This window comes from Hippoglossus stenolepis, chromosome 10, assembly GCF_022539355.2.
Source record: "Hippoglossus stenolepis isolate QCI-W04-F060 chromosome 10, HSTE1.2, whole genome shotgun sequence".
Lineage (NCBI taxonomy): Eukaryota > Metazoa > Chordata > Actinopteri > Pleuronectiformes > Pleuronectidae > Hippoglossus > Hippoglossus stenolepis.
Window position 1 is genome coordinate 25,892,903 of NC_061492.1, and position 27,510 is coordinate 25,920,412.

The window sequence follows — 27,510 nt, forward strand, 5'->3', positions numbered from 1 at the left end:
CCATAGGCATAAATATAAATTAGGGGTGTCAAACGATTCAAATTTTTAATCAGATTAATCATTTGCAGGTGGACCTTTATTTGTTTTAAAGAATTATATTATTATTATGTGTGTATGTTTTTAGCATTTGCATATCAATGGTGATATAAATAAATGGCACATAATAGCAAATAATTCAGAAGGAAATGTCCACAAATAAATTATAGAAAGATGGAATCAACATCAATCAATAATAATTTGGTTCTCCTTATACTTAATAAAAAGGAAGAAAACGCCCAGTATTGACAAAAAGGAGAACTTGAGTTTCACTGCTTGGTTCAGTAACAGTACAACAGCTGCTTCAGGACATATTTCAGGATGTCTGTTGTACAGTTTGAACAACCGCTGGGTCCGATCAACAGCCAACAACAAGATCATAGTTTCATTTTATGTAAATAATAAGAGAAAAGTCCCAGCTGTGCGCATTTGATTTATAAATTTTCTTCAGCAGAGTTGGGTTGCTTGTTGCTTGGTCCTTGCTTCAAGTATGCTGCCTGATATCCTTCTAAAGAAAAAATAACTCAAATATATTGACAAGTAAACTTTATATCCTATTTTTATGTCTGACTGGATACAGGAGGAAGTTTTCTTCTTCTCATGCTACTACTACTGCTTCAAAATATGACGTCAGCTACAGACAATCCGACTGGTAAAATGTGTCGGAAGAGAAACCTTTTTGGTCCCAAAAAATAAAAGCCACAAATACCACTCAGCCAATTTCTGTCGTTGATGTGAAAGCTTTTTTTGACTGAATACAGGTTAATGCTAAATACTATAGTAATGATGTGTTGGCATGATAAAAATGTGTCTATTGTGCAAATGCCTTTAATATTACAGAAAGGTTTGATTTGACACCAAGTAATAATATATTTTAACACTCTTTGTCCAAGTTCACATTTAGTAATGTTTCTACATCTGCCCCAAAACAAGGCTCTGGATGACAGTGTGGCCGGGGAGGAGAAGAACCTTCAGCATATCGAGGGTGTTGCGGAGGCAGTGAGGAGCAGCACCTCTCCTGCAGGTGTGGAGGTAGTGGTGGAAGAGGCTGAGGAGCTGAGGCTTGGCTGGCAAAGGCTGAGGCAGGGCCTGTGTGAGGCTGAGGAGGGCCTGCGCTTGAGCCTGGACTCTTACAGTCACTACATGGCCAATTGCCAGCAGCTTGGAGAGGACATTGGCCGCCTCAGGCAGCTGTTGCAGGGGCTGAACCAGGAGCTGGATGAGGGATGCGAGATAGAGGACTGTACTGAGGAGCAGATAGTTGGCCAGTGGAGGAAATACACGGTAGGTTCCTCTAAACACATCAACAGTATTATAAATGTTGTCAGGATGTAAGAAAGTCATTACATAGTCCTGGAGGTACTGGTTTTCCATTCTTATTATGCCATTCTCTGGTGCGGCTGTGGCTCAGGAGATAATGTGGGTCGTCCTCTAACCAGGTCAGAGGTTTGATACCAGTGTCCTTGAGCAAGATGTGCTGACATTGTGTGGTTGATGTGATGATGAAAGTGCTGCACATAGATGCAAGAGAGTGTTTGAATGGGTAAATGGCAACAAACTTCTTTAAAGCGTTTTCATTCTTCATCAAGACTAGAGAATCGCAATATTATAACTGACCATTTACCATTATAATTATTATATTATTGTTATGATTATGGCTTCCTATGATTATGGCTTCCAATGATTATGAAAACAAGGTAATAGACATGACGACATGAAACGATAATTATCCCGTGTTTCGTTTTGCGATGAGGCTCTCTGTTGTTAACACAGGCAGTGTTTCTGCTGCGTGTTTGTGAACCATCAGGATTCAAGATCCAACACCATCGATAAATAACTAAATAAAGGTGATCATCAGTTTGCAACGGAGACAAGCACACTCACACACACACTCCTGCAGACAGAAGTTCTTTCCGCAGATTATGATGCAACGCTGTGTTTTAACTTAATTGTTGCAGAACAAGTGACGCCCCATTTATCGTTGTTTTTTTCCTTTCCTTCTCACCTCCCCCCTTGCACAGTGATCAGTACTGCGCGCATCCGAAATCAAAATAGTTAGCAATGACACAGGTGCAACCAACAAGCCTTCATGTGACCCCCAATATGCTTTCTAATCTACTGTCACCCCCCTTTGCTGCCAGATGCTGTGTTCACCTGGGCTTGCATTTTTCTGTATTAAGATTATGTCTTTGAGAGTGGTGTCTGGCTCTATTGACCCTAGCGGTGTCAAAACAACCATTTGGCTCTTGGTTGCTGCCTCGTCTGACACATTATTACCTCATATGATGTCATCATTTCCCTTTCTATGTGCCAGGCATTTAATTATGGCTAGTTTTGTAGGCTGCATCATTGCTGAAATGAGATCAGTGATTTGTTTAAAATGTTGAATTGGTTTCAAACCATGATTTAGACCCGCCCACAGATTTGTTGGCCCCTCCTCTTCCACGTTGAAGTGACTGATCCCCATTGCTCCCTTCAGTATAATTATGGGCCGGTAAATGTTTTTATCCATTTGTCCCCTTTTTTATCAATATTGGATATTGGCCAGGACCAGTTTATCTCTCAGGTGGCCTTATTGCAGGTCTATACCTCAGATCATAATCTCCTTGTTTCTTACCAGCTTCTCCTCTGCTCCCCCTACTGTTCATTGCAAAAGTGAGACATCTCTCTGTTCTACTACCTGTTGCACCCTAGCATGGGTTGTCTGCCTTTCAACATTTGTCTTGCCCTCTAAGCTTTGTCCTAAGCTTAGAGTGTTGAAGTCGGCTGCTTGTGACTCAGTTTCTTTTCAGTTTTTACGTTTTAGTTTTTAAGATTCTCACAAATTTGTCCAAATTTTTTTTCTGTATTTGATACCTTCATCTTTGAACAGTTTTAAGATTTCTAGTTCTTTTTATCTTTTCTGTTTAAGCTTTATCGCTTTTGTCTTTTATTCAAAGCTCCATATCCTTGCACACACTCACATCAAACGTACCCTCTTTTGGCCAGCAGGGGTCTAGTCCTTTAGTGCATTATGACAATTTTTGTGGTATGTCTTTTACATGTGATGGATATTTAACTCCCAGAATTGTTACCGGTCCATCTCTGTGGTTATTTAGCACAGAATTGTGAAAGTGATGAAAATCAAACTCAGAAGTTTAAATTGTGTGTAATTAATGTAATGTGTAATGTGTAATGTCTCTCTTTTTTGATTATTCTATTATTCATAGTTTAATTAGATCACCAATCTATATGATTTTAACTAAGAAAACAGCATACAAGCAGCACAATTGGTTATCTGTTTGGTACAAGGCAAACTGACTACAATGATCAGAAATCAATTTATTCTTGATAGTTCTCTAACTTACAAATAATATTATAATATACAGATAATAATGCAGGCAATCTTTTTTTTTAGATACAACACAGAGGGAGGGGGTGAAGCTCCTCCCATCTAAGAGCACTCAAGACACAGCCAAATGCACATCTGTTCTCTGCTCAGCAGCTCAAACAGACAATGGAGCACAGAAAAGTTTATGAAGCCCATAAAAAAACGGGCCTTATGACAATATCTACTCAGCCAGACCACACATTAAACAGGTTATCAACACTTAAATCACTCTGGTTGACCAAACACATATTACACAAATAATCATCCCTTTAGAAAGTCAGAGATCATTCAGATAATCCGCGCAAACACTCGCACTCAAACAACTTTCAACCATCACAACACATCATATATTGTTTAGCAAAACACTCGATGCAGAGTACTCAGACTTTTAACATAGCAAAATTAAGCAAAGTCAATAACCATATCTGCTATTCAAAATTTCAGACAATACACACTACAAGGTTATATATTTTGACCATGGTAAATTGCAACACCGCTTATTAATTTCTTAGTTGCATCGCCAGAAGGACCAGTCAAACATCAGATTTCAGTAGTATTGTAAATTTAATAACATACACATGGTAATACACATCTTTTCGAAAATGCCCTTTTCTATCTCTCTCCTTTCCTCAACCAGTGATCTTTTCTGTGTGCAATCATCTAAATCAGGGGTCTTCAACGTTTTTCAGGCCAAGGACCCCCAAACTGATGGAGAGATGGAGCAGGGACCCCCTACTATATATATTGTATAAAATTGTGTTTTATATTAAACTGGGCCTAGTGCCATGTATAAACATAGCTACCCTGTTATTGTGCATTCAATACTAAGCTATTCAAATAATACACAGGTTCATATATTCATGTTTTTATTTTAAACATTTGCAAGGTACAGGGTGGCCGTGCCACTGCCATTTATAAACATACATCTTGCATACAACACTGAGCTATTAAAATAATTCACAGATACATGTTAATGTGTATTTAAAGACATTTAAATTTGTGGGGAAAAAATTGGCTGAAAAAAACAAATTTGAATTAAAAAAATTTTAAAAATTGTCTAATCAACCAAAAATTTCGCGACCCCCCTGCAGTACCTCCGCGGACCCCCTGTTGAAGACCTCTGATCTAAATTGTTGTTTTCTGTACCCTCGAATGGGCCCTTTATATTTAAATACTTTACATTCACATTGGGAGTGAGTCCTCTCTACAGAGACCGCCATATTTTTTTACAGTATTCCAAACTGGAGAAACTATACACCTTTTGAGTTTTTATGACAACTAAAGGCTACCACAGGTTCTCTTTCATGTTTGAAACGGGAGGGTGAGATGAGAGGTATTCAGCTGCAACATGCAATTTAACCTCTAGATGTCACGAAATTCTACACACTGAAACTTTAAAGGACTTTAATGTTTAATTCTCCTTACTCCTCTTCAAGTAAACGCACGTAATCGCCACCATGTTAAAGGGACTTTAAGGTTTAATTCTCCTTACTCCTTTTCAAGTGAACAAATGTAGTCTCCACTATGTTATAGGGACTTAAAGGTTTAATTATATTTACCTCTCTTCAAGAGAACACACGTAGGCCCAATCCAATTTCACCTCTTAGCCCTGATACTTGTTGGGATGAAGGGGGAGGGCCAAGTGTTAGGGCCGTACAGCCCTTGAAACCGAGATTTTTCAGATCCACACTTCAAACCGAGGGCTATGAGAATTTCCCATAATGCTTTGCGAATCACCGGCAAGCTGGGCGAGAGACCCACAAATGACCTACATTAATAATGATTTAATAAGTACGATATTGATTGTAATATCATAGTTTAATATCGTTTCAATGTATTATGGTAATTATTTTTGCATTATAATCCCGTATTTCCACAGGATTTCATGTCGCATCCCCCCTCTTTATAGATACACGATGCACTTGATTTATTCAGCGTATAACAGCATTGTTACTAAATTGTACTGCTCCTCTAATAATAAAGCATCCTGGCAGGGTTGCATACAGACCACTGCTAGTAGCCTGAAGCAGTGAGCTTTTGATTTATATGTGAAATAATGCCGAGCATCCAAGCTTTTCAATTTCAAATGTCATTGATACTACTGCATTAGCATAGATGTTATTAGGATATTATAGGTTTGTCACTTTAGTAACTGCAAGCAATAGCTTTGGTTTATTTAAGATCTCAACATTGTTATTAGAATGACATCCCCGGGAAACCTTTTTGTCCTGTCTGTTTACATCGACGATGACTGATGACATGTCGGCTTTTCGCCACGACTACTGATGATGTAACGGCTTCTTGAAGTGCTGTCCCATTCCCTTTGTTCACTTTACTCTTAAGAGATTACCACAGTTCATGCCTGCAGACTTATCTGATTAACTTGAATAATTAATATAAATTCCAGTTTTTAAAGTTTTTAAATTTTTCGACCAATTTATAATTAACTTTTTGTCTCAGATGCTACCCTTTGCCTCCTGACCCAGTCGAGACCCCACCTAGATTAGAAAAAGTCCTACCTGTGGGTACGCTGCGTGATTGTCGCCCAAGCCAGGGTGCAGTCATGGCAACGATTCTCCTCAGAATCCTGCCGAAAATGCTATCTATGTTGTGGATTTCTTCCTTTCTTTTGTCTTTTCAAAAATTAGGCTGATGTAACAGAGTTGTGGAATTAATGAGCTTTTTTATTTGCAAAGTTCAAACCCAGATACCAAATCACAGAGCCAAACACAGGTGTTACTTGTTTTCATGTCCTCAACCCAACTTTGCATGCCATCTCCAAATCACTATTGTTTTCTAGGCCCTGTGAGGCTGTGAGATGCAACACTGTTTAATAATAGGGATGCAAGATATGGATTTTCCTGGCCGATACAGGGCCGATACCGATAATAATTTCATATTTCTTAAAAAGAAGTTCATAGCCTGTAGTTTATGCACACCTGAGGGTAAAATGGCAAGATATAGTAAGCAAATATGGATGGTTTCATATTTTATTGTTAACACAACAAAAACAGTTCTGACTCAGTTCTGAGTGTTTATTTAGTTTTTTATTGAAGTACATCAGAAAACTTCATAAACGTTAGGTTTTAGAACATTTCTCCTTCATAAGGATTTAAACAAAAAAAATTAGTTTTGACATCTCAAATGTAAATGTGTTAAAATAGTAATTCAAATAAAATAAATATAGCCGCAAGCGGCAATGAGTGGGTTTGAGCCTTAATTTGCTCAATAGGAGGAAACAGTCATTTAGCTGACGATTTTATCCAAAGCGCCTTCCACTTAGTGCATTCAACATCTTTGAGGGGCTATTGGGGGTTCAACATCTTTCCCAAGGACACTTTGGCATGGGCTGGGATTCGAGCCACTGACCTTCTGGTTAGAGCAGGGATTCCCAAACTTTTCCATGCCAAGGACCCCCATATAGCATAACCCGCTTGCGGGGACCCCCCCAACTGCAAACTTTTTTAAAATTACGTGTGCAATATGATGGCAAATATCCAAAATCAAACATACAGCTTCTTAATATATTTCCCTTATTTTTATTAATAACCAATAATCTATCTTATATCTGTTACTGTCATTTCTGTACAGTAATATTAACCGTAAACATATATATATATTCTAGTTTTTCTATTTTGTTATTTATTCATTACATTCAGTGTCTCCCTTCCGTTATAAACAGTGCTTGTCCTTTAAGTTTGTTTGTCTCTGTGTGTATTGATTTTTAAGTTAATCAGACTTAGGGTATGACGGGCGTGGCTTGTCAAAATTGGTCTTTTTGAGGCCTAATTACAGCGCCATGGGGTTGATGAGCTCATGTTTTACAGAAAGGTGAGGCACATCAATTCCAGTTATTGTGCCCAGTTTCGTGTTTCTAGCTCAAAATAAATTAAATTCACTGACTATCTCGAACAGAAATGTCAATTCTTAAACACAATTAGTTGAAACAAAATATAAAGTGCATCTTTCAATAAATAATTAAGTTTTCCTTGTAAACAACTAGTTTTCTATACATTCCCATTTTAACAAATACCAACAAATACATTTCCAACTCAGAGATATAACAAATAATGCTACTTTGAAGGCATCAGGTGGAGATTTTTCTTTGGTTGTTCTTATATTCTTCTATTAATAATGAATAATACGAGGTTCTGGCATTTCTGAGTGCTTTCTTATAATTTCCAAATCTTTCCAGGCTAGGTGAAAATCATCTTGGCTTGTGGAACGCCACTTGCTCTCCAGCTTCAGTGATCTTTTTTATAACACGTGTTTGACAATTATACCATGGAGCAAATCTTTCTTCTTTTTCAGGGGGGAAACAGTGTCATGGGTTGTTTGTAATGAGGCTGCTATACTATTTACAAAGTTATCAACTTGTGTAGGAGTGAAGTTTTGATAACTTTCCTATTGTACTGACACATGGCTGTGAGGTTAATGTCATGGGAATCAACTCTTTAAATTAGTTTACAGTATTATCTGATAAACACAGACTATCTTTTAAAGGAATCACACTCCTTTCTCACCATGTAAAGATCATTGTTACTTTGAGGGAAGTACAGCTACCCATGGATGCTATTTTATGTTAAAATATTAACTGTGATGATGTCACTCACTGTAATGACCTATGTGAAATGTACAATAGTATAGTGAGCACTATACATGAAGCCAGTAGTAGACATCTACACACTCACCCCAGAAAGGCTAAGAATACCAAGCCTGGTTGGAACAAGTATGTAGCAGACCACCAAGGAGCCGCTAAGGCGGCTCATAGGACCTGGGTTATAGCTGGTAGACCCAGACAGGGGCCAGACTTAGAGCACAAGAAGCTTACTAATGCTAGATATAAATATGCAGTGTGCTTTGTTGGGAAGCATGAGCAAGCCTTAAGAGCTCATTCTATGGCTGAAAACTTGCTTGGTAACAATGTCACTGAGTTTTGGAAAGAGGTAAAAGCTACAAATAGGGCCAAAACAGTATTGCCATGCCACATTGAAGGTGTATCTGGTGCAGACAATATAGCAGAGCAGTGGAGGCAGCACTATGCAGCTCTGTTTAATTGTATCAAAAGTGAGCCTGTGGAGGTGAGGGGGCTGGGAGAGCACCCTCACCTGCTATAGAGGATCAATCAGTGCAGGTGAGAGCTGTTAGCTGATTGGTCCTCATACTTAAAAGGCAGCGTCGGCGCTGCCTCAGGAACTCAGGAAGGAACTCAGAGAGACTGAGGCTCCAGAGACTCCCAGACACTGAGTGGAGGACTGGGCTGCAAAGCCAGTCTACTTTATGTTGGTAGTTAGAGATTTATGTGTATTTGTTAATAAAGATGTTTAAGAGCAACACTTCCGTCTCTGGCTGTGTGTGGGAGAGCCCCGTGGCACGGTCGAATGCCACACTGGCGCCCAAAGTGGGGCTCCACACAGCCACAGACGTGGACCAGCAGGCGGTGTGGGAACTGGTACCGAGGATGGAGGACCGGGTGACGGCGTACCGGGAGGAGAGAGCGAGGACCAGACGGGGGATGGAGGCACTCCTGAGGCAGGTGGAGAGGGAGGCGATACGGACGGGGCGGCAGCCGGCCCGGTTGGGACCCGCTCAAGGAGGCGTTAATAAAGATGTTTAAGAGCAACACTTCCGTCTCTGGCTGTGTGTGGGAGAGCCCCGTGGCAAGGTCGAATGCCACAGAGCCCTATTGTGTGGGCAAGTTAAATGAGGAAGTGATTCATTTTACTCCCAACAAGGTTTATCATGCTATAGAGCAACTAGCTGATAACAAAGCTAGTGGCAAGGATAACATCACTGCGGAGCATCTTAAGTTAGCCTGCCCCAGAGTAGCAGCACTGCTGTCCATCTGCCTCACAGGGCTGATGACACATGGTATACTGCCAGACACCATGCTGACAGTCACATTAGTGCCAGTCATTAAGGACAAGGCAGGTAAAATAGGGAGTTTGGACAACTATAGACCCATCGCCTTAGCCAGCATTCTTTCAAAGGTGTTAGAAAAGATGCTACTAGATAGACTGAGTGAGTTCATTTACACCACAGAAAATCAATTTGGTTTTAAGTCTAAGCACAGTACAGATCTATGTATCTATGCCTTGAAAGAAGCTGTTGAATCCTACAGAAGGCCGGGCTCTACAATGTTTATAGGGTTTATTGATGCTTCCAAGGCATTTGACAAAAGCTTATGGTGAGTAAATCACCATAAGCTTTTTACTAAACTCATGGTTAGGGGTGTGCCTGGATGCATCATACGAATCCTGGTTTACTGGTATGCCAACCAAGGTATGCAGGTTAAATGGGGAAATAGCCTATCCTCACCCTTCAGTGTAGGCAATGGGGTACGGCAGGGGGGGCTTCTGTCTCCAGCCCTGTTCAACCTATACATGGACAACCTGTCGAAGCAGTTGGGGAAGTGTAAGACAGGTTGTCTGATAGGGAACACTCTGTTAAACCATCTGATGTACGCAGACGATTTGGCTATTATGTCCCCCAGCACTGTTGGGTTCCAGCAGCTGTTGGATATATGCTCCGAGTATGGGGTTGAGTTTGACGTACAGTACAATGCAAAAAAGAGTGTTGATATGTAGGTGTTGATATGTAGGACCAAGGAAGATCAGAAGCTACACTTTCCAATGTTTTACCTGTCAGGGCAATCCCTCTGTGTATCTAACTGTACGAAATATCTTGGGCACATCATCACTGACAAGATGGAAGATGATGCTGACATGTACAGGCAGAGACGAATGTTGTATGTCCAAGCAAACAGGAAATTCCACTACTGTTCTGATGATGTGAAAGTGAGCTTGTTTCGTGCTTACTGCACCCCCATGTATGCAGCCCCATTATGGGGCAGCTACAAAAAGGAGACCCTGCGCAAACTTCAGGTAGCATTAGGGTTGCAAAGGGGCGGAAAATTTCCGGTAAATTTCCGGAAACTTTCCATGGGAAGTTAAGCTTGGGAATTGTGGGAATTTTGAAAAAAAAAATTGCCGCAAATTAAACGCTGAGCAATAAAAACGTCATTCAAAACTCTATTTTAAAGATGTATGGAATGCAGCACACGCTGCACATTGAATTTCAACCCTGCACTGTGCATTCTTCCATCACATGCTCAGATAATTCCCAGCATCCTGCACACTACAGCAGGGCTATTGAGGCCACACTACTGCATTAGCCCAAGGACTAGTCAGGGAAGTTTTGATGATATTACTGGGGAAAATATATTAGCATGCTGATTGAGGATTGTTCATCTAGCCTATTTCTATTCATTTATCCATCAATTGTAAAATATTTTTAAAGACGATTCCAATTGTTTAGCTAACTATTTATATCTCTGGCATTGCATTAGTGTTTTTTACAAGCTTTTTTCTCATCTTATTCTACAGAACAATGCCACGTGCACTATCTCATGTGTGGAGACATTTCACCCCAGCCAATGTAGAAGGAAAGGCTGTGTACATTTGCAAATACTGTGCAAAGACCTATGTTAAGAATGCCACAAAGATGCAGAAGCATATAGTCAAGTGCCCAAAGTTTCCTCAGGGCTCAAATCAGCTTATGACAAAACAAAATGTTTATATTTATGTCTGTATATGACAAGGTAAATACAGTTAGTATAAATTACCCACAAAATTTCCAGTTTATTCCCGTTAATTCCCGTATATTCCCGTTAATTCCCATGGAAAGTTTCCAACTTTGAATATTCCCAGAATTTTGCAACCCTAGGTAGCATACAATGACTGTCTGAGGATACTGCTGAAAAAGACCAGGTGTAGCAGTGCTAGTAAGCTTTTTTGTGACTCAGGGCTAAGCACTTTACAGGCTCTCTTGAGGAACCTGATGTTTAAGTTTATGTCTCGACTTGATGAGTCACAAAACTGTATTATAATGATGCTCACAAGCCCCAGGTGCAGCTCGGTCAGATATCAATCATATCTGTGGAAACATTGGTATGGGTGCCTTTTAAGACTCTCATGAATAAGAGTATGTTTGTATGTGTTTATGTATCTGGTTTTTTTTTTCTTTATGGTGTATGTCTTGCTATTTGGTCTAGAGCCTGTAATAAAGTTTATCTATAATATAATTTCTGTCCAGAATCAGTGTAGTCAATATGTAAATCCAAATCTGATAAAAAAAAAATGGTCAGATAGAAGAGGGTTTTGGGGAAATGTTATAATATTTCCAATGTCTATGCCATATGTCAGAACAAGATCAAGAGTGTGATTTAAATAGTGAGTGGGTTTATTCACATGTTGAGTAAATCCAATTGAGTCTATTAATGAATTAAATGCTGAACTAAGGCTGTCGTTGGCCCATCCCCATTAATGTTGAAATCACTGACTATAGTGACTTTAGCTATCCTAACTATCTCTGACAGAAATTCTGATAATTCAGCTAGAAATTCAGAGAAAGGGGCAGGTGGACGGTATATAATAACTAGACAAACTGTTTTTTGTGATTTCAGGCTTGGATGTATATGCTGATGAGATTTTCAAATGAGTTATAAGTACCTTTAGGTCGAGGGTTAATAGATAAGTCAGATTTAAAGATTGCTGCAACCCCTCCACCTCTGCCTGTGCTTTGAGAAATATCTGAATTTATATGGGTGGGGGGGATCTCTTCATTTAAACCCACATATTCATCTTTTTGCAGCCAGGTTTCAGTTAGACACAGTAAATCGATCTGATGGTCAGTAATCAGATCATTAATGAGTAGGGATTAGGAATTGAGTGACCTGATATTTAATAAACCACATTTTATCCTGCTATATCTTGGTGCTGATGTAGTGGTTGTATTACATTTTATTAGGTTTGAATGTATATGTCCTCTCTTTAATTAATTTAGGTGGTGGGGGGCAGACACAGTTTCTATAGGATATTGCGTGGGTGACTGCTCTAATAGATGCGCAGAGAAGCGACTGAAACTCTGCCTCCTGGTCTCAACTCTGGACTGTCATGTTGTTGACTGCCTTAAAAAGTTTGTCATATTTCTAAATATGAGAGCCGCTCCATCCAAAGTGAGATGAAGGCAATATCTCCTAATCAGACCAGATTTTCCCCCAAAATATCGCAATACAATTGTCGTCGTTTTGTGGACACCACCTCGACAGCCAGGTGTCCTGCCCAGAGATAATGATTCAGTTTCCTGGAGGATATTAACCAGCTCATGAGCCGTCTCCATGAGTTCACTGATGTCCTGGCCTGTAAGAAGCAACTCACGCTGTCCTCCTTGAAGCCAGTCATGGAGCACATCAACAGTAATACTCAAACATCAAGAAAGAGACAGCACCCTCCCCAAACAAATAAAGCAGGTAATACAAGAAGACCTGCAACAGCTAAGGTACACAGAGGAAATGAAAAGGGTGCTGACATCTCATGTTTTGTGGATCCTCGGTTTAAGGGAACCTTTGCTGAGAATCTTGATGACACAGTGAAGGCATGCATGGATGAAGCTGTGATACTTGCACCAAAAGAACCTCCACACACAGATCAGCTTCCAGCAGCCACCACACAAGGTGATGACAATGGAGAGAGGAGGAGTAGCACCCCTTCCATCACAGAGAAGAAAGGCACAAGTCTATCTGGATTCTTGCAGCAAATCAACAATGAAAGACAGAACAGAGCAGCAACAGCAAATCCATCTCCATCGTCTCAAGAGTGTAGATTCTGAGGTGAAACTGTACTTGTCCTGGCCACTCCTTTCCGAAGTGGCCAGAAAGTTCACGTGCATCCCGGCTAGAAGTATGTCTTCTGTAAGGGTCTTCAGTTCGAGTGGCCACACCTTATCCCCTCAGAGGTCAAGACTGACTGAAAACTGAAGGGTAGGCTTACCTGTTTTATTTGCAGGACCAAAATAATGTGTGTAAAATGCAAAAAAAACATTCAATTAAAAAAATGCTTGTGTATCTTTTTCTTTCTGTAGTATCAATAATCTTGAAAAACGTAAAACTGCAACAATCAAAGCAAGGAGAACTGCTACCAATATCTTGGTCTCCAAAACATCAAGCACAGTTCCAAGGACAATTTTGTCCCCCTTTCCTATTCTTTCTTTTTGTTTACTTAGTTTTATGTGAAGTCCAATATGTTCTTTAGTTTTCTTCTCTTTCTGTTACAAATTACCAGAAAATGTCCCCCTGCTTTTTCTTACGCAGCCGCTACAACCCCCCTAAAACAACAAACAAAAAAAATTAATAACAAGGTATGAACTAAACCGTGGCTCAAAAACCGAGGTCCGAACCAAACCCCAGAGACTAGTCAGGACTGTGGTTTCGGTTTTGGTTCGAGAATCGTTACAGCCCTGATATATATATGATATGATACTATAAGTGGTATAATTGGTGGACTTGACGGATTGTCGGGCTTGAGTGTAAATCTGCTATTGTGGCTTAAATTTGATTTACTTGTGTTGTATGTTGCAGGGTGTGAAGAATACTCTGGCAAGGGAAGAGTCCCAAGTGGAACTTCTCAAAAGCCAGCTCAAGGAGCTCTTTAAGTTCTCAGTGGACTCACGGCAAGTTTCTGAGGATGTCCTGGCCGTTGTCAAAGAGCATCAGAGGTATGTGACAGAAAGCCTACCACTATCTTAAAACTCAGAAAGATATCACATGTAGGCCACATAAGAACTGCAAAGTCCTTTTAAACTTACCTGCATTACCAAATGTTTGGATCTGCCTCAGGACATTTATTTCCTCCAATTTGCATTTACTGAGAATAATCTCTTCTTAACTGTTCCTAAATGACATTGGGGCAGTTGTGGCTCAGGTAGAGAGGGTCATCGACTAACCAAGAGGTTGGTGATTCAATTTCCAGCACCTCCAGTCTGCATTTGGAAGTGTCCTTGGGCAAGTTTCTGAGCCCCAAATAGCCCTCAATGGTTGTGTCGACAGTGTATGAATGTTGTGGGTCAGAAACAACACTGCATATAGAAGCGCTGTCTGTGTCAATAGGTGAATGCGACTTCTACTGTAAAGCCCTTTAAGTGGTTGATAATACAATCCATTTAACATTTACATTGATTGTTTAACTTTAGAACAGTCTTTGGGATCTACTGGCCCACAGGCTGTATATGGCCCACTAGACCATTTGATCTGGCCACCGAAACATTTCATAAATGACGAGTGTAATTCCTTTTTGTTGAGAGACAATTGAGTGTAGCTATTTTGTGGGGACGTGTTCACAGTGATGAAAAAGACCAATCTTGAGCTGGAAACATGCTTGAAAATAGTTTGTTTTGCAGTCAGTGGCACCGGGAGAATTTTACTATTCAGGAGAACAGAAAGATAAATGGACTTAGTCAAATACGATTAAGAAAGATGGTCTATAATGGTCTGTATTTATGTAGAACTTTTCTAGTCTTAATGACCAATCAAAGCGCTTCACAGTACAGTTTTGCAATTCAAACACATTCATACAGTGCATCTGTGTGCAGCAATATCTCTTTTATACATCACTTTGACACTGTTGGCCGTAAATTTGGGGTTCATTATCTTGCCCAAGGACCCTTTGGCATACAGAATGCAGGAGACTGGGATTGAACCACTGACCTTCTGGTTAAAAGTTGGCCTGCTATACCTCCTGAGCCACAACTTCCCCACAAAATTAAAGATTAAAAGGGCTTCAACAAAGTGCTGGTCCTTATGGTCCTAAACACACCTCAAGAGGCTCAAGCTCACAGATATAACATTTTTTGATAAGGAAGAGGATTCTAAAATGTCCTAACAAGAAGGAAAAGACTTTTTCTGGCCAAAAGAGCCATACAAATTGTCACATTTACCAAAGGCAAGGATTAAAGTTCTCTGTTCTTATGATGGAGTTCAATCAATTAGAGTTAGAGCACCTAAATTGACAGAAAACCTGAAAATACTGAGTATATGCAGAGAGTATACACCATATTAACTCTAATATAACCATTCTTTTCTGAAAAATAGATTTAAAATTAAGTCCTTACATTTTAAGTTGAGACAATTGCATGTTCATTCATTAAAACAGATATTTTTGAATGGAGAGAGCACCAGTGTTGTGAATTGTTTATTTAGTGTTATTACGTGGCTAGGCTAGCAAGTTTTTTCTAGTCCAATCTATACGGACTCTGTTTGGTTTGTGGAATGTTTTGTTAGTCCAGTTAAACCTGCAGGAGTTTCTGAAGGCTGCTGTCAAATGTTCGTCTGCTTAGCCATCACAAATGATGAGCTCAACAACACTAACCAGGGCTCCAGACTAACTTTTACCACTAGTAGCACTGGTGCTCCTTACGGAAAATGTTTGCACCAGCACAAAATCTAGGCACTTACAACACATTCATATTTTTTTCCCATCTTAACTGTTTTACTGATAAATGTTTTGGTAATAAATAGACAATTTACAAAATACAGAAATATGCTTGTGTCAAGCAATGTTGCTACCAGGTCTCCAAGAAAGAGCCAGTGATAAACAATTCAGGTTTCAACATCTTTTATTTGGCTCACAGGAGCAAACATAAATTAAAATACAACATAAATTGTCCAGCAGTTTCTGCTGGGGTCATGGCAGCTCTCTGTCCTGTCTCTTCCCTCTCTCCCCATGGCAGCTCTCTGTCCTGTCTCTTCCCTCTCTCCCCATGGCAGCTCTCTGTCCTGTCTCTTCCCTCTCTCCCCATGGCAGCTCTCCTGCTGCCTTTATAAACCAGGGAGAGTAATTGGCTAACTTGACTCAGCTGTGCTAAATACCTCTCCCTGGTTCAGCTGGAAGTGCTCTCCTAACTACCTCCTTGCCCACAATGCTGTATTATTTTAAAGTCACAAAGTGAGGTAGTGCTTTAAGAGGTGCCTTAGGTGCTGAGAAAAAGCTCATTAAGTTAAATGGTGCTTTTTAAAACATTAACATAAACATTAGTTATGTATGTGGTCAGCTCATTACTGTTATCACAGCACAACCAAACAAGTAAACAAGGAATTTCCTTTTACAGAATGCTTCTCCTTCCCCTCCCTTTATTCTTATTTATTCTAATCAGGTCCTCCACTGTGTCCACATGCAGGGACCCTCTGACATCAGGTTAAGTACACCCTTTCAAAGAGCAATGAACTTTTAATTCTTAAGAACATTCAGTCTGACATTTGAATTAGAATAAAAAATATTATAATATCCTCAATAAATAAAACATAAATAAAATAAACCACACACAACCAAAACAATATATAAATGGACTCTGGCTCTATAAAATTGCTCTTGAATAAATATTAAACATTTGGCACAGGGTTTATGTAACCAGCTCGGCAAACAGAATGGGATTGTTATGATTTAGATGAGAAACATACGATCATGTATTTAGTTATTGATTGATGGTGTTTCATCATGAATCCAGATCGCTACGGTCACTTTAACACTGAGTCCTGGCTGTGAAGACACCAAGTAAACCTCATTACTGATCAGGTCCTAATAACTTGTGATTGGTGTTTTTTAGTTATAGTGAGTGCAGGTCAGCAGGAGTGTGTGTGTGTGTGTGTGTGTGTGTGCGTGTGCGCGTGTGCGTGCGCGCGCTCCCATTTTCCAGCTCACTCCTGGTATTTCACTTGATGGCCTATACCAGGGGTCTTCAACGTTTTTCCGGCCAAGGACCCCCCAAACTGATGGAGAGATAGAGCAGGGAATATAAAAAAATGTCTAATCAACCAGGGACCCCCTGTTGAAGACCTCTGGCCTATACGATGATGATTTTTGTTTTTTAAACTAGGGGCATATTTGCAAGTCGCACTGGTGCCCCTATTTATAACATTTTGTTGCACTATTTCCAAAAAACAATGGCAAAATAAATGGTCGCTGTCTGGAGCCCTGCTAAGTATAGATTTGAGAAATGTTGGACCAAGTGTCGTTCATAGTAAGTGAACTTGTAATGAGAGATAAAAAAAAAGCGATGCTGGACAGTGTGAACATGCCGTAACCTTGTACATCCTTAACCGGTATTTGCCCTGCTGGGCAATATCATCGGTGGGCCAGTGGACTGTATGAGAGTGTGCTGTGCGTTTGTGTTACAGTGTTCCAATTTAACTGGTGATCATGCCTACTGTTGATCATTTTCCACTGATCCAGATTATGTTGGTAGCAGATTCCTAATTTTCATGAATCACACCTCTGTGCCTGTGAAATATGGTTACATATTGAAGGCCTCATCGAAAAAATGTTAACATTACCAGCTAATGTAAAATATCTATTTGTGTCAACAGCACCTACAGACAACAATAGAAAATATGTGGGCAAAAAACCCACCTAATACATGTCTCCATGTATTAATGCTTTGGCAGCTCATCATTTTGGGCTTTGCCTGTATTAACTTTGTTCACTCTGTCAGTAGTCAAACACCAGTTGTTGATGAAGGAAACACCCATGTTACAATGGAAATTGCTATTGTTTTACCATAGAGTATGAATATAATGGTCATTGCAATGCACAAACCTAACAAGCCATGTGACTTGTCATGTGAAAACACTCAATGGTTCCTCCCAGTGAAGCAATGGTTCCTCCCAAATGTACCCCTAGATCAGGGGTCGGCAACCTTTACTATCAAAAGAGCCATTTTGCCCCCTCTTCCACCAAATAACATTCATCTGGAGCCGCAAAACATATTTGATAACACAGCTTATAAAGTTTTATATATAGTTTATATATAGTATGTGCCAGTTCACACTTAAAATGAACTAGTTCAATGTTCAGTTTATGCAGATGAAAATGAACTAGTCCAAGTTCCTAGTTAATTTTAAAAAATTTGGAACTAAGTTCATGTTTCTAAAAATGAACTAGTTCACGTTCATTTGTTCCATTTTATTGGGATGATATAGTGACAAACTTACGATCATGTGTTTAGTTATTAATCGATGGTGTTAGATCATGAGTCCTGACTGTGAGCGTCTCGTGTTGTACTGCGCACAAAATGTTGACGAGTCATTTTTCATGATGTTTAAATGCAGTCTCATAAACTCTGGAGCGAATCAAATAAACACTAAGTAAACGTCATGTGCTGATCAGGTCCTGATAACTAGTGATGTGGGTTTATTAGTTCAAGTGAGAGCAGAGTGGAGGAGAACACAGAAATACAGTTACAGCTGCTTTACTAACAAGACCTGTCTGACTGAACTGAAGAAGCCTCTTGGATGAGAGATGAAACGTTTCACTTAATCACATGATGTAGCCTCTATAATGAGCTTTAATTTGACATACACTGTCTGCACTGACTCTGAGGACACACAGTGGTGGAAACGTTGGAAATTATTAGTCAATAAAAACATATGGACCTATTTTCATACACCACGTCACACCAAATGTGACTGTGCCCATTTGGTATTTTGGTGAAAGGATGTACCTGTTGCATCTGGAAACAGGGAGAGCTTCAGATGTACTGGATGTGTTAGCAGTGGGGATTGATTTTGTCTCATTTTGATGAGGGCTGACTTTTTGAGTCTCAGAGAGAGAGAAAGAGAGGGGAAGGAGGGATGGGGGCATCACAAGGTAAATCGACACTATCTATCCCCCATTCCAAATAAATATTTTATTTCATAGGATAAACCTACTTAAAGGGAAGGACAAAAGTATAAAACTATGTCTGGTTATCCCCCCACTAACACACCCAGTAAATCAATATCAGTAACTCCCACAGGTAAAGAAACGTAGAGCAATGCAGACAGTCTGTGGTACTGTGAGCACATTGCTCCTACGTGTCAGGTTGGTTATGTTCGACTCAAGCAGCTGACAAAGGTCAAGGAATTGATTGGTCAGTTAGTGGTTCTTTTATATGGGGTGATCTCTTTAAGTTTATCTCCAACTTAACCTGCTCCTAACCTAAGAGCATGGCAACCATAAGTTACCATAGTTATTTACCTTGATACGAAGTGAACGAGCTTCATAGCACCCTGAAGTAAACCTGAAGTTAAGCAAATAGCCGCAAATCCTGCTCTGTAGTACAGGCCTCTGCTATATATAGATTAGTTGTAGTAGTAGTAGTAGAAGTGGTGTGATGTGGCCCTCTGTCTCATTGACGATAGGAACAGCTTTGAGGCATGGCACAACTGTGTTGTAAATATAAACAGAAGGACACATCTTGGAAAGAATGTGTATACTTTTTGTTGTGTGTTGGTTATAATGTTCATCTTTTTTCTCCTGATTACCCAGAATTGGGGGAACAATTTTCAAAAGCCAAAAACCTTGTTCATTATTGTTCTGTGTTATTTGAGTAGATTTCGGTGAGATTCAATTTCCATTTTATATTTTCTTCTGTCTTTATGATTATATAGATATTTATATATATTCATGGGACATGCATATTCATGGGACATGCAGTATACATATTCTAACAGCCCTGGCTGTCCTGAAAAAAAAGATGATATAACTTGATTGTGCCTTACAGGGTTGAGGTCGTACAAGCATTAATACACAAGGAGACTAGGCGAACCAAAAATAGGGGGAAATGGCTGAGACTCCAGAGGGTTTAAATGGAATTGAATAGACAGGATTCATAAATTATTTACATTTTAGTTATACTGACCAGGGTTGTACTTAGTTTTGTTGTATACTCTACATAATATATATATAAAAATAAACACTTACTGCTTCTACAAGAATCTTGATTGAAAATCTGTTGTGTGCTTTTGTTGCAGTGTGAAATCTAGAGCAACCAGGCTATGTTCAGAGTTGCAGTCAGGACTGAGAAACATTCTCCAGGACCCGCTGCTGGTCTACACCCAATGGAGCCACATGGTCTCTCAGGTGTTGGAGGCATCTGCTGAGGTTACTGACTTCTCCCATATTGCCATGATAGTCCAGAACATAGAGGTAAAACACACAGACATCCTTCAGAAATATTTAAATTGTCTTCCTCATTCATGCAGAAAAAGTCCTCTTAAACTTGAAATGTGTGTCCAACATCAAGAAGTGTCACTTTCACAGATACTGTACAAAGTAATATTTTCCTGTCTCAATCTACTGTTAAAATAATCAGTCCACTTTCATAACTAATGGTCCTTGTGCTAGTGTGGTGACACATTGTCAGCAGACACGCAGATGATTCATATTTAAGCCAAATGCTTAAAAAAATCTTACACTGCTGGTAGTTGAATGAGAGACATTGAATTCTGCAGTCACCGCTCTGGTTGACTTTTCTACAATCAGCATGCTGCCTGTAAACTGCCACATGGCTAACTAATTCTGAGGTAAACAAAGCTTATTTTAGTTGTTTCAGTGTGGCAGTACTATAGTGCAGTCAAAGTCTGTATGTAGTTCTGTATGAAATTCTATATGGAGAGATTGTCTGTAGTTGAACCGGAAACTGTGTGTGGGTAAGTATGTGAATTGGATCAAGAAGTTGCATTAGCAAGTGTATAATAATTCTGTAAGCACCTAATTCTAGTGTTTAGTTTAGTGTATAGTGTTACGGTATTTTTTAGTGCAACATTGTGAACATTTTGTCCCTTTTGTTAGCGCCTGCTGAAGGATGGTGTCCAGTTGCAGGAGCATTTCAGTCTGCTGCATGTGAAGGGAGACCTGCTGGACTCTGTGTTTGGTCATGAGAGGTCGGATGCTTTGCAGGGCGAGCTGGGTGCTGCCATCAAAAACAGAGAGCTGCTGCACACTCAGCTGCTGCAGAGGAAGAGCAGATTACAGGTGCCAAAATGTTATTGTCTTTATTTGGTTAAAGTGCGTCTTACTTTTAAATAGAAACATTACATACATTACATATCATTTAGTTGACGCTTTTTTCAAATCAACTTCCAATAAGTGCATTGAACCATGAGGGTACAAACCGAGAACAGCAAGAATCATGTAAGTACATTAGCTTCACAAAAGCCAAACTACAAAGTGCTACATGAACTTACATGTAGCATATAAGTGCAACTTTTTTTTAATTACATTTTTTTATTATTAGACCATCATCTTCTTAGCCAAGGTGTCGTCGGAAAAGATGTGTTTTTAGCCTGCAGTGGAAGATGTGAAGACTTTCTGCTGTTCTGATGTCAAAGGGCTCGTTCCACCATTTGGGAGCCAGGACAGCAAACAGTCATGATTTTGATGAGTGACTAGATGTCCCTCGCAGTGAGGGAGCAGCAAGCCGAATGGCCAATGCAGAGCAGCGTAGACGTGCTGGGGTGTACGGTTTAACCATGTCCTGGATGTAGGCTGGGCCTAATCCATTTGGAGCACGGTACTCAAGCACTAGTGTCTTGAAGCAGATACGGGCAGCCACTAGTAACCAGTGAAGGGAGCGGAGTAGTGGTGTAGTGTGAGAGAACTTAGGTAGGTTGAAGACCAGTTGAGCTGCCACATTCTGGATGAGCTGCAGAGGTCGGATGGCGCCAGCAGGCAGAACAGCCAGGAGGGAGTTGCAGTACTCTAGGCATTAGATGACAAGAGCCTGGACCAGAACCTGTGCTGCCTTCTGAGTGAAAAGCGTTGTTGCAGCAATGCTGGCGGTTAGGGAGAGTTGACTGTCGAACTGTAAACCCTATCTCTTCCCTCTCTCCCATGCACTCACATAGGGCTACATACATGCACAAACACATAGAAACAATGCATCCCTCAGATTTTAACTGTAAGGTAAGGTTAGGTTGTCTGTCTCGGTGTTACAAACACTCTGTTTGCACATCACTTGTTGGAGCTTGGCACACTTCCACACGTTTGGAAGACTGCGCTATATCACACCTTGCTCAGTTGTTTACCATGGAGCAGTGATCCGCTTACACTCCAGATTAAACTTCAGCACGTTGTGGTGACTTTGTTTTGTTTAGCTCTTTTAGCTGTCTCCTAGTCTGTGTGGCGTGCAGGTGGGTCTGCGGCGTTGCAGGGCTCCTGGATGAGCTGACAATTGCTTGCGGGAACCCTTGTGTTAACCCTTGTGTTACTCAGTGGCCAGCCTCTGTTTCCAGTGACGTCTGTGACCCTTAATGAGAACCCAGTTCCCAGGTTTCAGGTTATGGAGGTCTGCTTGGCTGCAGATGGCAGGTCACTTTTCACCTGTGAATGCAAAGTAGCAGACAGGTTACCCTCGTGGTTGAATGCACTTTTTGTTAGTCGCTTTGGATAAAAGCATCAGTTAAATGATATGTAATGTAATATGTTGAGGTTAACACAATATGTTAGCATAGCATCTTCACATGCTGTTGTGGTTGGAGGTAGGTGTCTAACTGGCCCTACCCCTGTCTGAGGGGGTCTACCAAATAAGATTTCAAATGGACTGAGACCCTATTTATTTCTAACTCACGTGCACATGTGCAAATGCTACCAGTGAGAGTGCTTTAACCCAAGTGGGATTGGTTTCATCACAAAATATTGCAAGTTTTGCTTTTATGGGGCAATTTTCTATTTCAACAGCACCTGCACTCTGTGGGGTAATGAGAGCAGTGATGACATGTCAAACCCAAGATAGTCACACTTCTCTCAGGGCTTACAAATCCTGATCTGATGCAACAATTGCAACAGAATCTAGTTTCCATTTGAAAAAAGCGACTGGACACAATTTACCCCCATGTTTTTGTGTCAAAACAGATGTCATGTTGCTCTCTTTTTGTTCCACAAACTGAACAAAGGGTATATCAAGCTTTGGCAGTCCCAATGTGGGCGGACTGCAAGGAGGTCTTTAGGTCAGCAAAGGCTTTGTCAGCTTCATCAGTCCTGGTCAGTTTGCCGTGCGCACGGAGATTATTACCATGAATCATGGAAGAGAGGGGTGGGTCTCTTTCTGAATAATTTGGAATCCACTGTCTGCAGTATGACATCATTCCTAGGAAGCTCATCGTTTGTTTCTTAGTGGTTGGTTTTGGCACTGATGAATTGACTGAATGCAGTTCCAAGAATTCCTTTACCAACACTATTGTTTCTGATTTGCATGCTTCACCCAATGGATTATATATCATGAAATCGTTGACGTATTGCAGCAAAACAGAACCTAATGGTAAATGGACATTTTGCAAGCACACTGTGAATAACTCCAGAATTTTCGGAATAGCCCTGTGGACACTGAGTTGTTTTGTTTTGTGTGGCCTTTCCCGTTGAAAGAGATAGCAAATCAATACGTACTGTGAGCATGGACAGGAACTGTCAAAAATGCATTTCTGTCAATGACAGAAAAATGAGTGGCATCAGATGGAATTTCTGACAAAATGGTGTGAGGGTTTGAAACTTGTGGTGCACACTGGCAGATTGCAGCATTTACCGCTTGCAAATCCAGCACCAAACATTGACCCTCATCTCTTCTTAACAGGAAATATGGGTGTTCTGACGGGGGAGTCATGGCAGTAAATTATAAGTGAAGCCTTCAAAGTGAATCAAACACTGGTCTGCTGCCATCAAGCGCTTTCTGTTTCAGAGGATATTGTTTCATACAAGGCCTGTAGTCACATTTAGGATGAGCCCAATGTCATATTTATGACACGCCCACAAATGGAATGGGGTATACTGGGATGGAATCACTCTTCTCACTCCACCCTCTCCTTCCAATCCCACATCAAATCCGTCACTAAATCCACCTTCTTTCACCTCAAACACATCTCCAGACTCTGGCCCTCACTCCCTGACTCCGTTGCAGAAACCCTCATTCATGCCTTCATCACCTCCTGCCTGGATTACTGTAATGGAGTCCTGTCCGGTGTACCAGACGCTGTCCTGAACAGACTTCAGTATGTCTTTGAAAGGCGCTATATAAATTTAAGCTATTATTATTACTGTCGTACAGCATCTCTCACCACCTTGCAAAACTTGTACTCTTGGACTCTTTAAACCTGGCCCTGTTCCCACTCCTAAATGCCTTCTCCCTCTCCAACCTCAACTGTCTGAGTTAGGCTGTGAGGGTGTGGAGGTGAGGGGGCTGGGAGAGCACCTTCACCTGCACCACAGAGGATCAGTCAGCACAGGTGAGAGCTGTTAGCTGATTGATCCTCACGTTTAAAAGGCAGCAACTGAGCTGCCTCACAAAAACTGAGAGACACAGACAGGCACGCACATGAGAGACACTCAGGAGACACTCTCAGACACTCAGGACCGAGCACACGGATGCACGGAGGACTGAGAGACAGAAACACACACAGAAGGAGAGACTCTGGAAAGGAGTGAGCTGTAAAGCTAGACCCTTTAAGTTATGTTTGGTCACGTGTGTGTGGTGTGAATAAAACGTGCGGAAAAGCAACAGTTGTGTCTCTGGCTGTGTGTGAAAGAGCCCCATGGCATGGTCAACTACCACTAAGGGGTTTGCCATTTTTGTAACTCTCCCTGATAAGTGATGGAATACAGCAGTCACAGAGGCTGATGTAAGAAGTAGGGCTGGGTGATTATTTGAATTTCAATTACGATTATAGCTTCCAACGATTATGAAAACAAAGTAATCGACATAACATTTTCAGTATCCCACGTTTCATTTTGCAATGAGGCTCTTGTTTTGTCTTGCCTTATAATGCCAGGGCACACTGCCTACATGAGCTGTGCCGTGGTCCTGCTGTGTGTCGCAGCATTCCAGCATTTCTGGTAAAAAGACTTTATTTCCTCAAATAAAAGTCTGGCGATATTTACTTTCCCTCTGACCTGCGCTAACTTTACACGTTAACATTAAACACCAACACTAACCAGAAGTTAATAGGACCCGTACAGGGTTTACTTTGTTTGTTTGATTCACTCTAGCGGTTATGAGACACATATTTACACACATTGAAAAAGGTTTTGCACGCATTTCACCTGCCACACTCAACACGAGACGTAACGTGACACCAGGTTAAAGTAATCAGAACCATTTACATGCAGACACAGACTCTGCATGGTCCCGCTACAATTAAAACTTTGATTTGTTTGTAACCACCGCTTCATTATCAACACCAATCACTACATAATGATTGATACTTTTCTTCAATCCCATTTGTTTGCTTTGTTTTGCGCGTTCCTGTGTAGGGGTAGGCTGTACCGATACTTGTTGGGACGGAGTGGTGGGGCCAAGTGTTAGGGCTGTACAGCCCTCGAAACAGATATTTCAGACCAAGTGGTACGAGAATTTCCCAGAATGCCTTGCGAATCACCAGCAAGCTGGAAGAGACCCACAAATGTAGCAATTTCTCCATTAATACAGATTAAAACAGATTCTTATCTCAGAGAGCTTGTGGGAAGCTGGTGACCAAAGTTCAGTCTTGTAGACTTGTTGTAGTTTATGAGATTTCCATCATGTTTCATCATTGTTTTGCTCATTTCCCATAGAAAAGCAGAAACAGAAAAATCATAAAACTGTTCATATAAAATTTTAACAAAACTGTCTCTGATATTTGCACCAAATGTTATAACAACTTCTCCTTCTTAACATGCTCAACATTTTAGCTTTGCTTTTTTTTTGCATTACATTCAGTTGCAATCACAAATATAATTTCGAAAAAGAGTTTGAAGGATGTGATAATGTGCTATAGTTTAGATTTTACTATAGAGAATGTGAAAAGAAGGACATACTCGGACCAGAAATGACTGATGTTATAACACACTATCATCTTTTCCTGCTCTAAGGCCTTGATATCAAGAACCAAGGATTTCGGTGAAGCCTACAAGTTGATCCACGCTAAGCTGGCCTATCTTCAAGACCAACTGGTGGTCGCGGATGGCCTTCACCCCGACATTTTGGCCAAGAAAAGTCAGTCAGACCGGTATAGGGTGAGTTAAATTCCAAGTCAGACCAGGGCCAAGCCAATGTTAGCCAAAATGTGTGCTGGACCTCAAGATGCTTTGTGTAGACTCTTGTATAAAGCTTCCAGTAGTATAAGCTGATAAATTGAGGTCAATTGTTGTGCAAACTTAAACATTTACAAGATCATATATAACTCTATGTTGTATTGATATGTATTCAATCTGAAGTATCTGAGGAAAGACACAAATACTTATGCATGTAGCTCATTTACCACATATGCTTTACACATTGGTCATTTTTGAAAGCATCCAACATTTTCCTAATCTGGTTCCCAACCTATAGGCACTGACTGGTTTAATTTTTGTTGACATAGAAAATCACATTGCAAGACCTTAAAATGTGAGTTATGTTATCAATCACTGTGAACACATTGGTTGATTAATTAATCACCTAGAATTGTGCTTTGTTATGATACTGAATATAGAAAAAAAAGATTAGATTTGATTATTTTTTTAATTGTGGTATATACAATTTTGACTGCATCAGATATTATTTAACACAAAAGGTGTAAACTTTCAGTTCTCATGAAAACCACGTAGGATGTAGGGCTGTCACGATGTCAGATTTTCACTCAACAATTACTGTGGACTCAAAAGAATTCACAAAATTATATTATATCTATAGAAAGTTTTATAATCAATTCTATCTTTAATATTTATTTTGTGTTTTATATTGTTTTTGGTGAATGAATTATACCAGAGGACTACAAAATAGTACCCATCATTATTGTGGAGATAAATGATGAGTTCATGGTCAGAGTGATCACAGATTTCCCCCCTTAATATATTATGTTATTATTATTATTATTATAGCAGTAGCAATAAATTAACACTAAATTAAAATATAAAAACTTTTTTTTTTTTTATAAAATTGACCTGCTATTGTTTCACATTCCCTGAATACAACACTTGCGAATCAACAAATCAACAAAATGCGCACATGCATACACCAAATAGACAGTGCTGTTTGTGTCAGTGTCTCACTGATATAAAAATGGAGCCGAGGAATTCATAGGCAGAATGTCAGTTTCAGTTAGATTTATTGATTTTTTGTGGTTGTAAATTAAAGTTTTGATCCTATCCCAAGCAAATGGATAGTCAATGGGAGAGAGAGAGCGCGCCTTGAGCCTAAATCAGCTGTTTGTGTGATGTGCCTCCACCACAGAGAATGAGAGCGAGAGACAGGATTTGCTCAGCACATAGCCATAGTTTTGAACTGTACTCTATTAATGACCATGTTGGAGTTTGAACCAGATAGTGACTGCATCACAACAGAAAGAAACATAAATTATTTAGAATGTGCATGATTTATTCACAAAATATTGAGATTAACACAATATCCATCATAAATATTTGTTTTAAATTACAATAATCATCAATATTGGCATATTTTGACTGCTCTGTACATATATTTTTGCATTATATCCAATGGTCTTGTGT

The 27,510-nt window shown here is 40.1% G+C and overlaps 1 protein-coding gene across 3 annotated transcripts in view; it reads left to right on the forward strand.

Moving 5' to 3' along the window:
* The window catches only part of syne3 (spectrin repeat containing, nuclear envelope family member 3), an 80,342-nt gene that overhangs the window by 26,801 nt on the left and 26,031 nt on the right, over window positions 1-27,510 (forward strand). For all 3 annotated transcript variants that reach the window (XM_035168404.2, XM_035168406.2, XM_035168405.2), the window contains exons 6-10: window positions 970-1,320; window positions 13,824-13,960; window positions 20,028-20,202; window positions 20,848-21,030; window positions 25,894-26,037. In XM_035168404.2, the coding sequence (XP_035024295.1) occupies window positions 970-1,320; window positions 13,824-13,960; window positions 20,028-20,202; window positions 20,848-21,030; window positions 25,894-26,037 (990 nt within the window). The remainder of the gene's footprint in view (window positions 1-969; window positions 1,321-13,823; window positions 13,961-20,027; window positions 20,203-20,847; window positions 21,031-25,893; window positions 26,038-27,510) is intronic.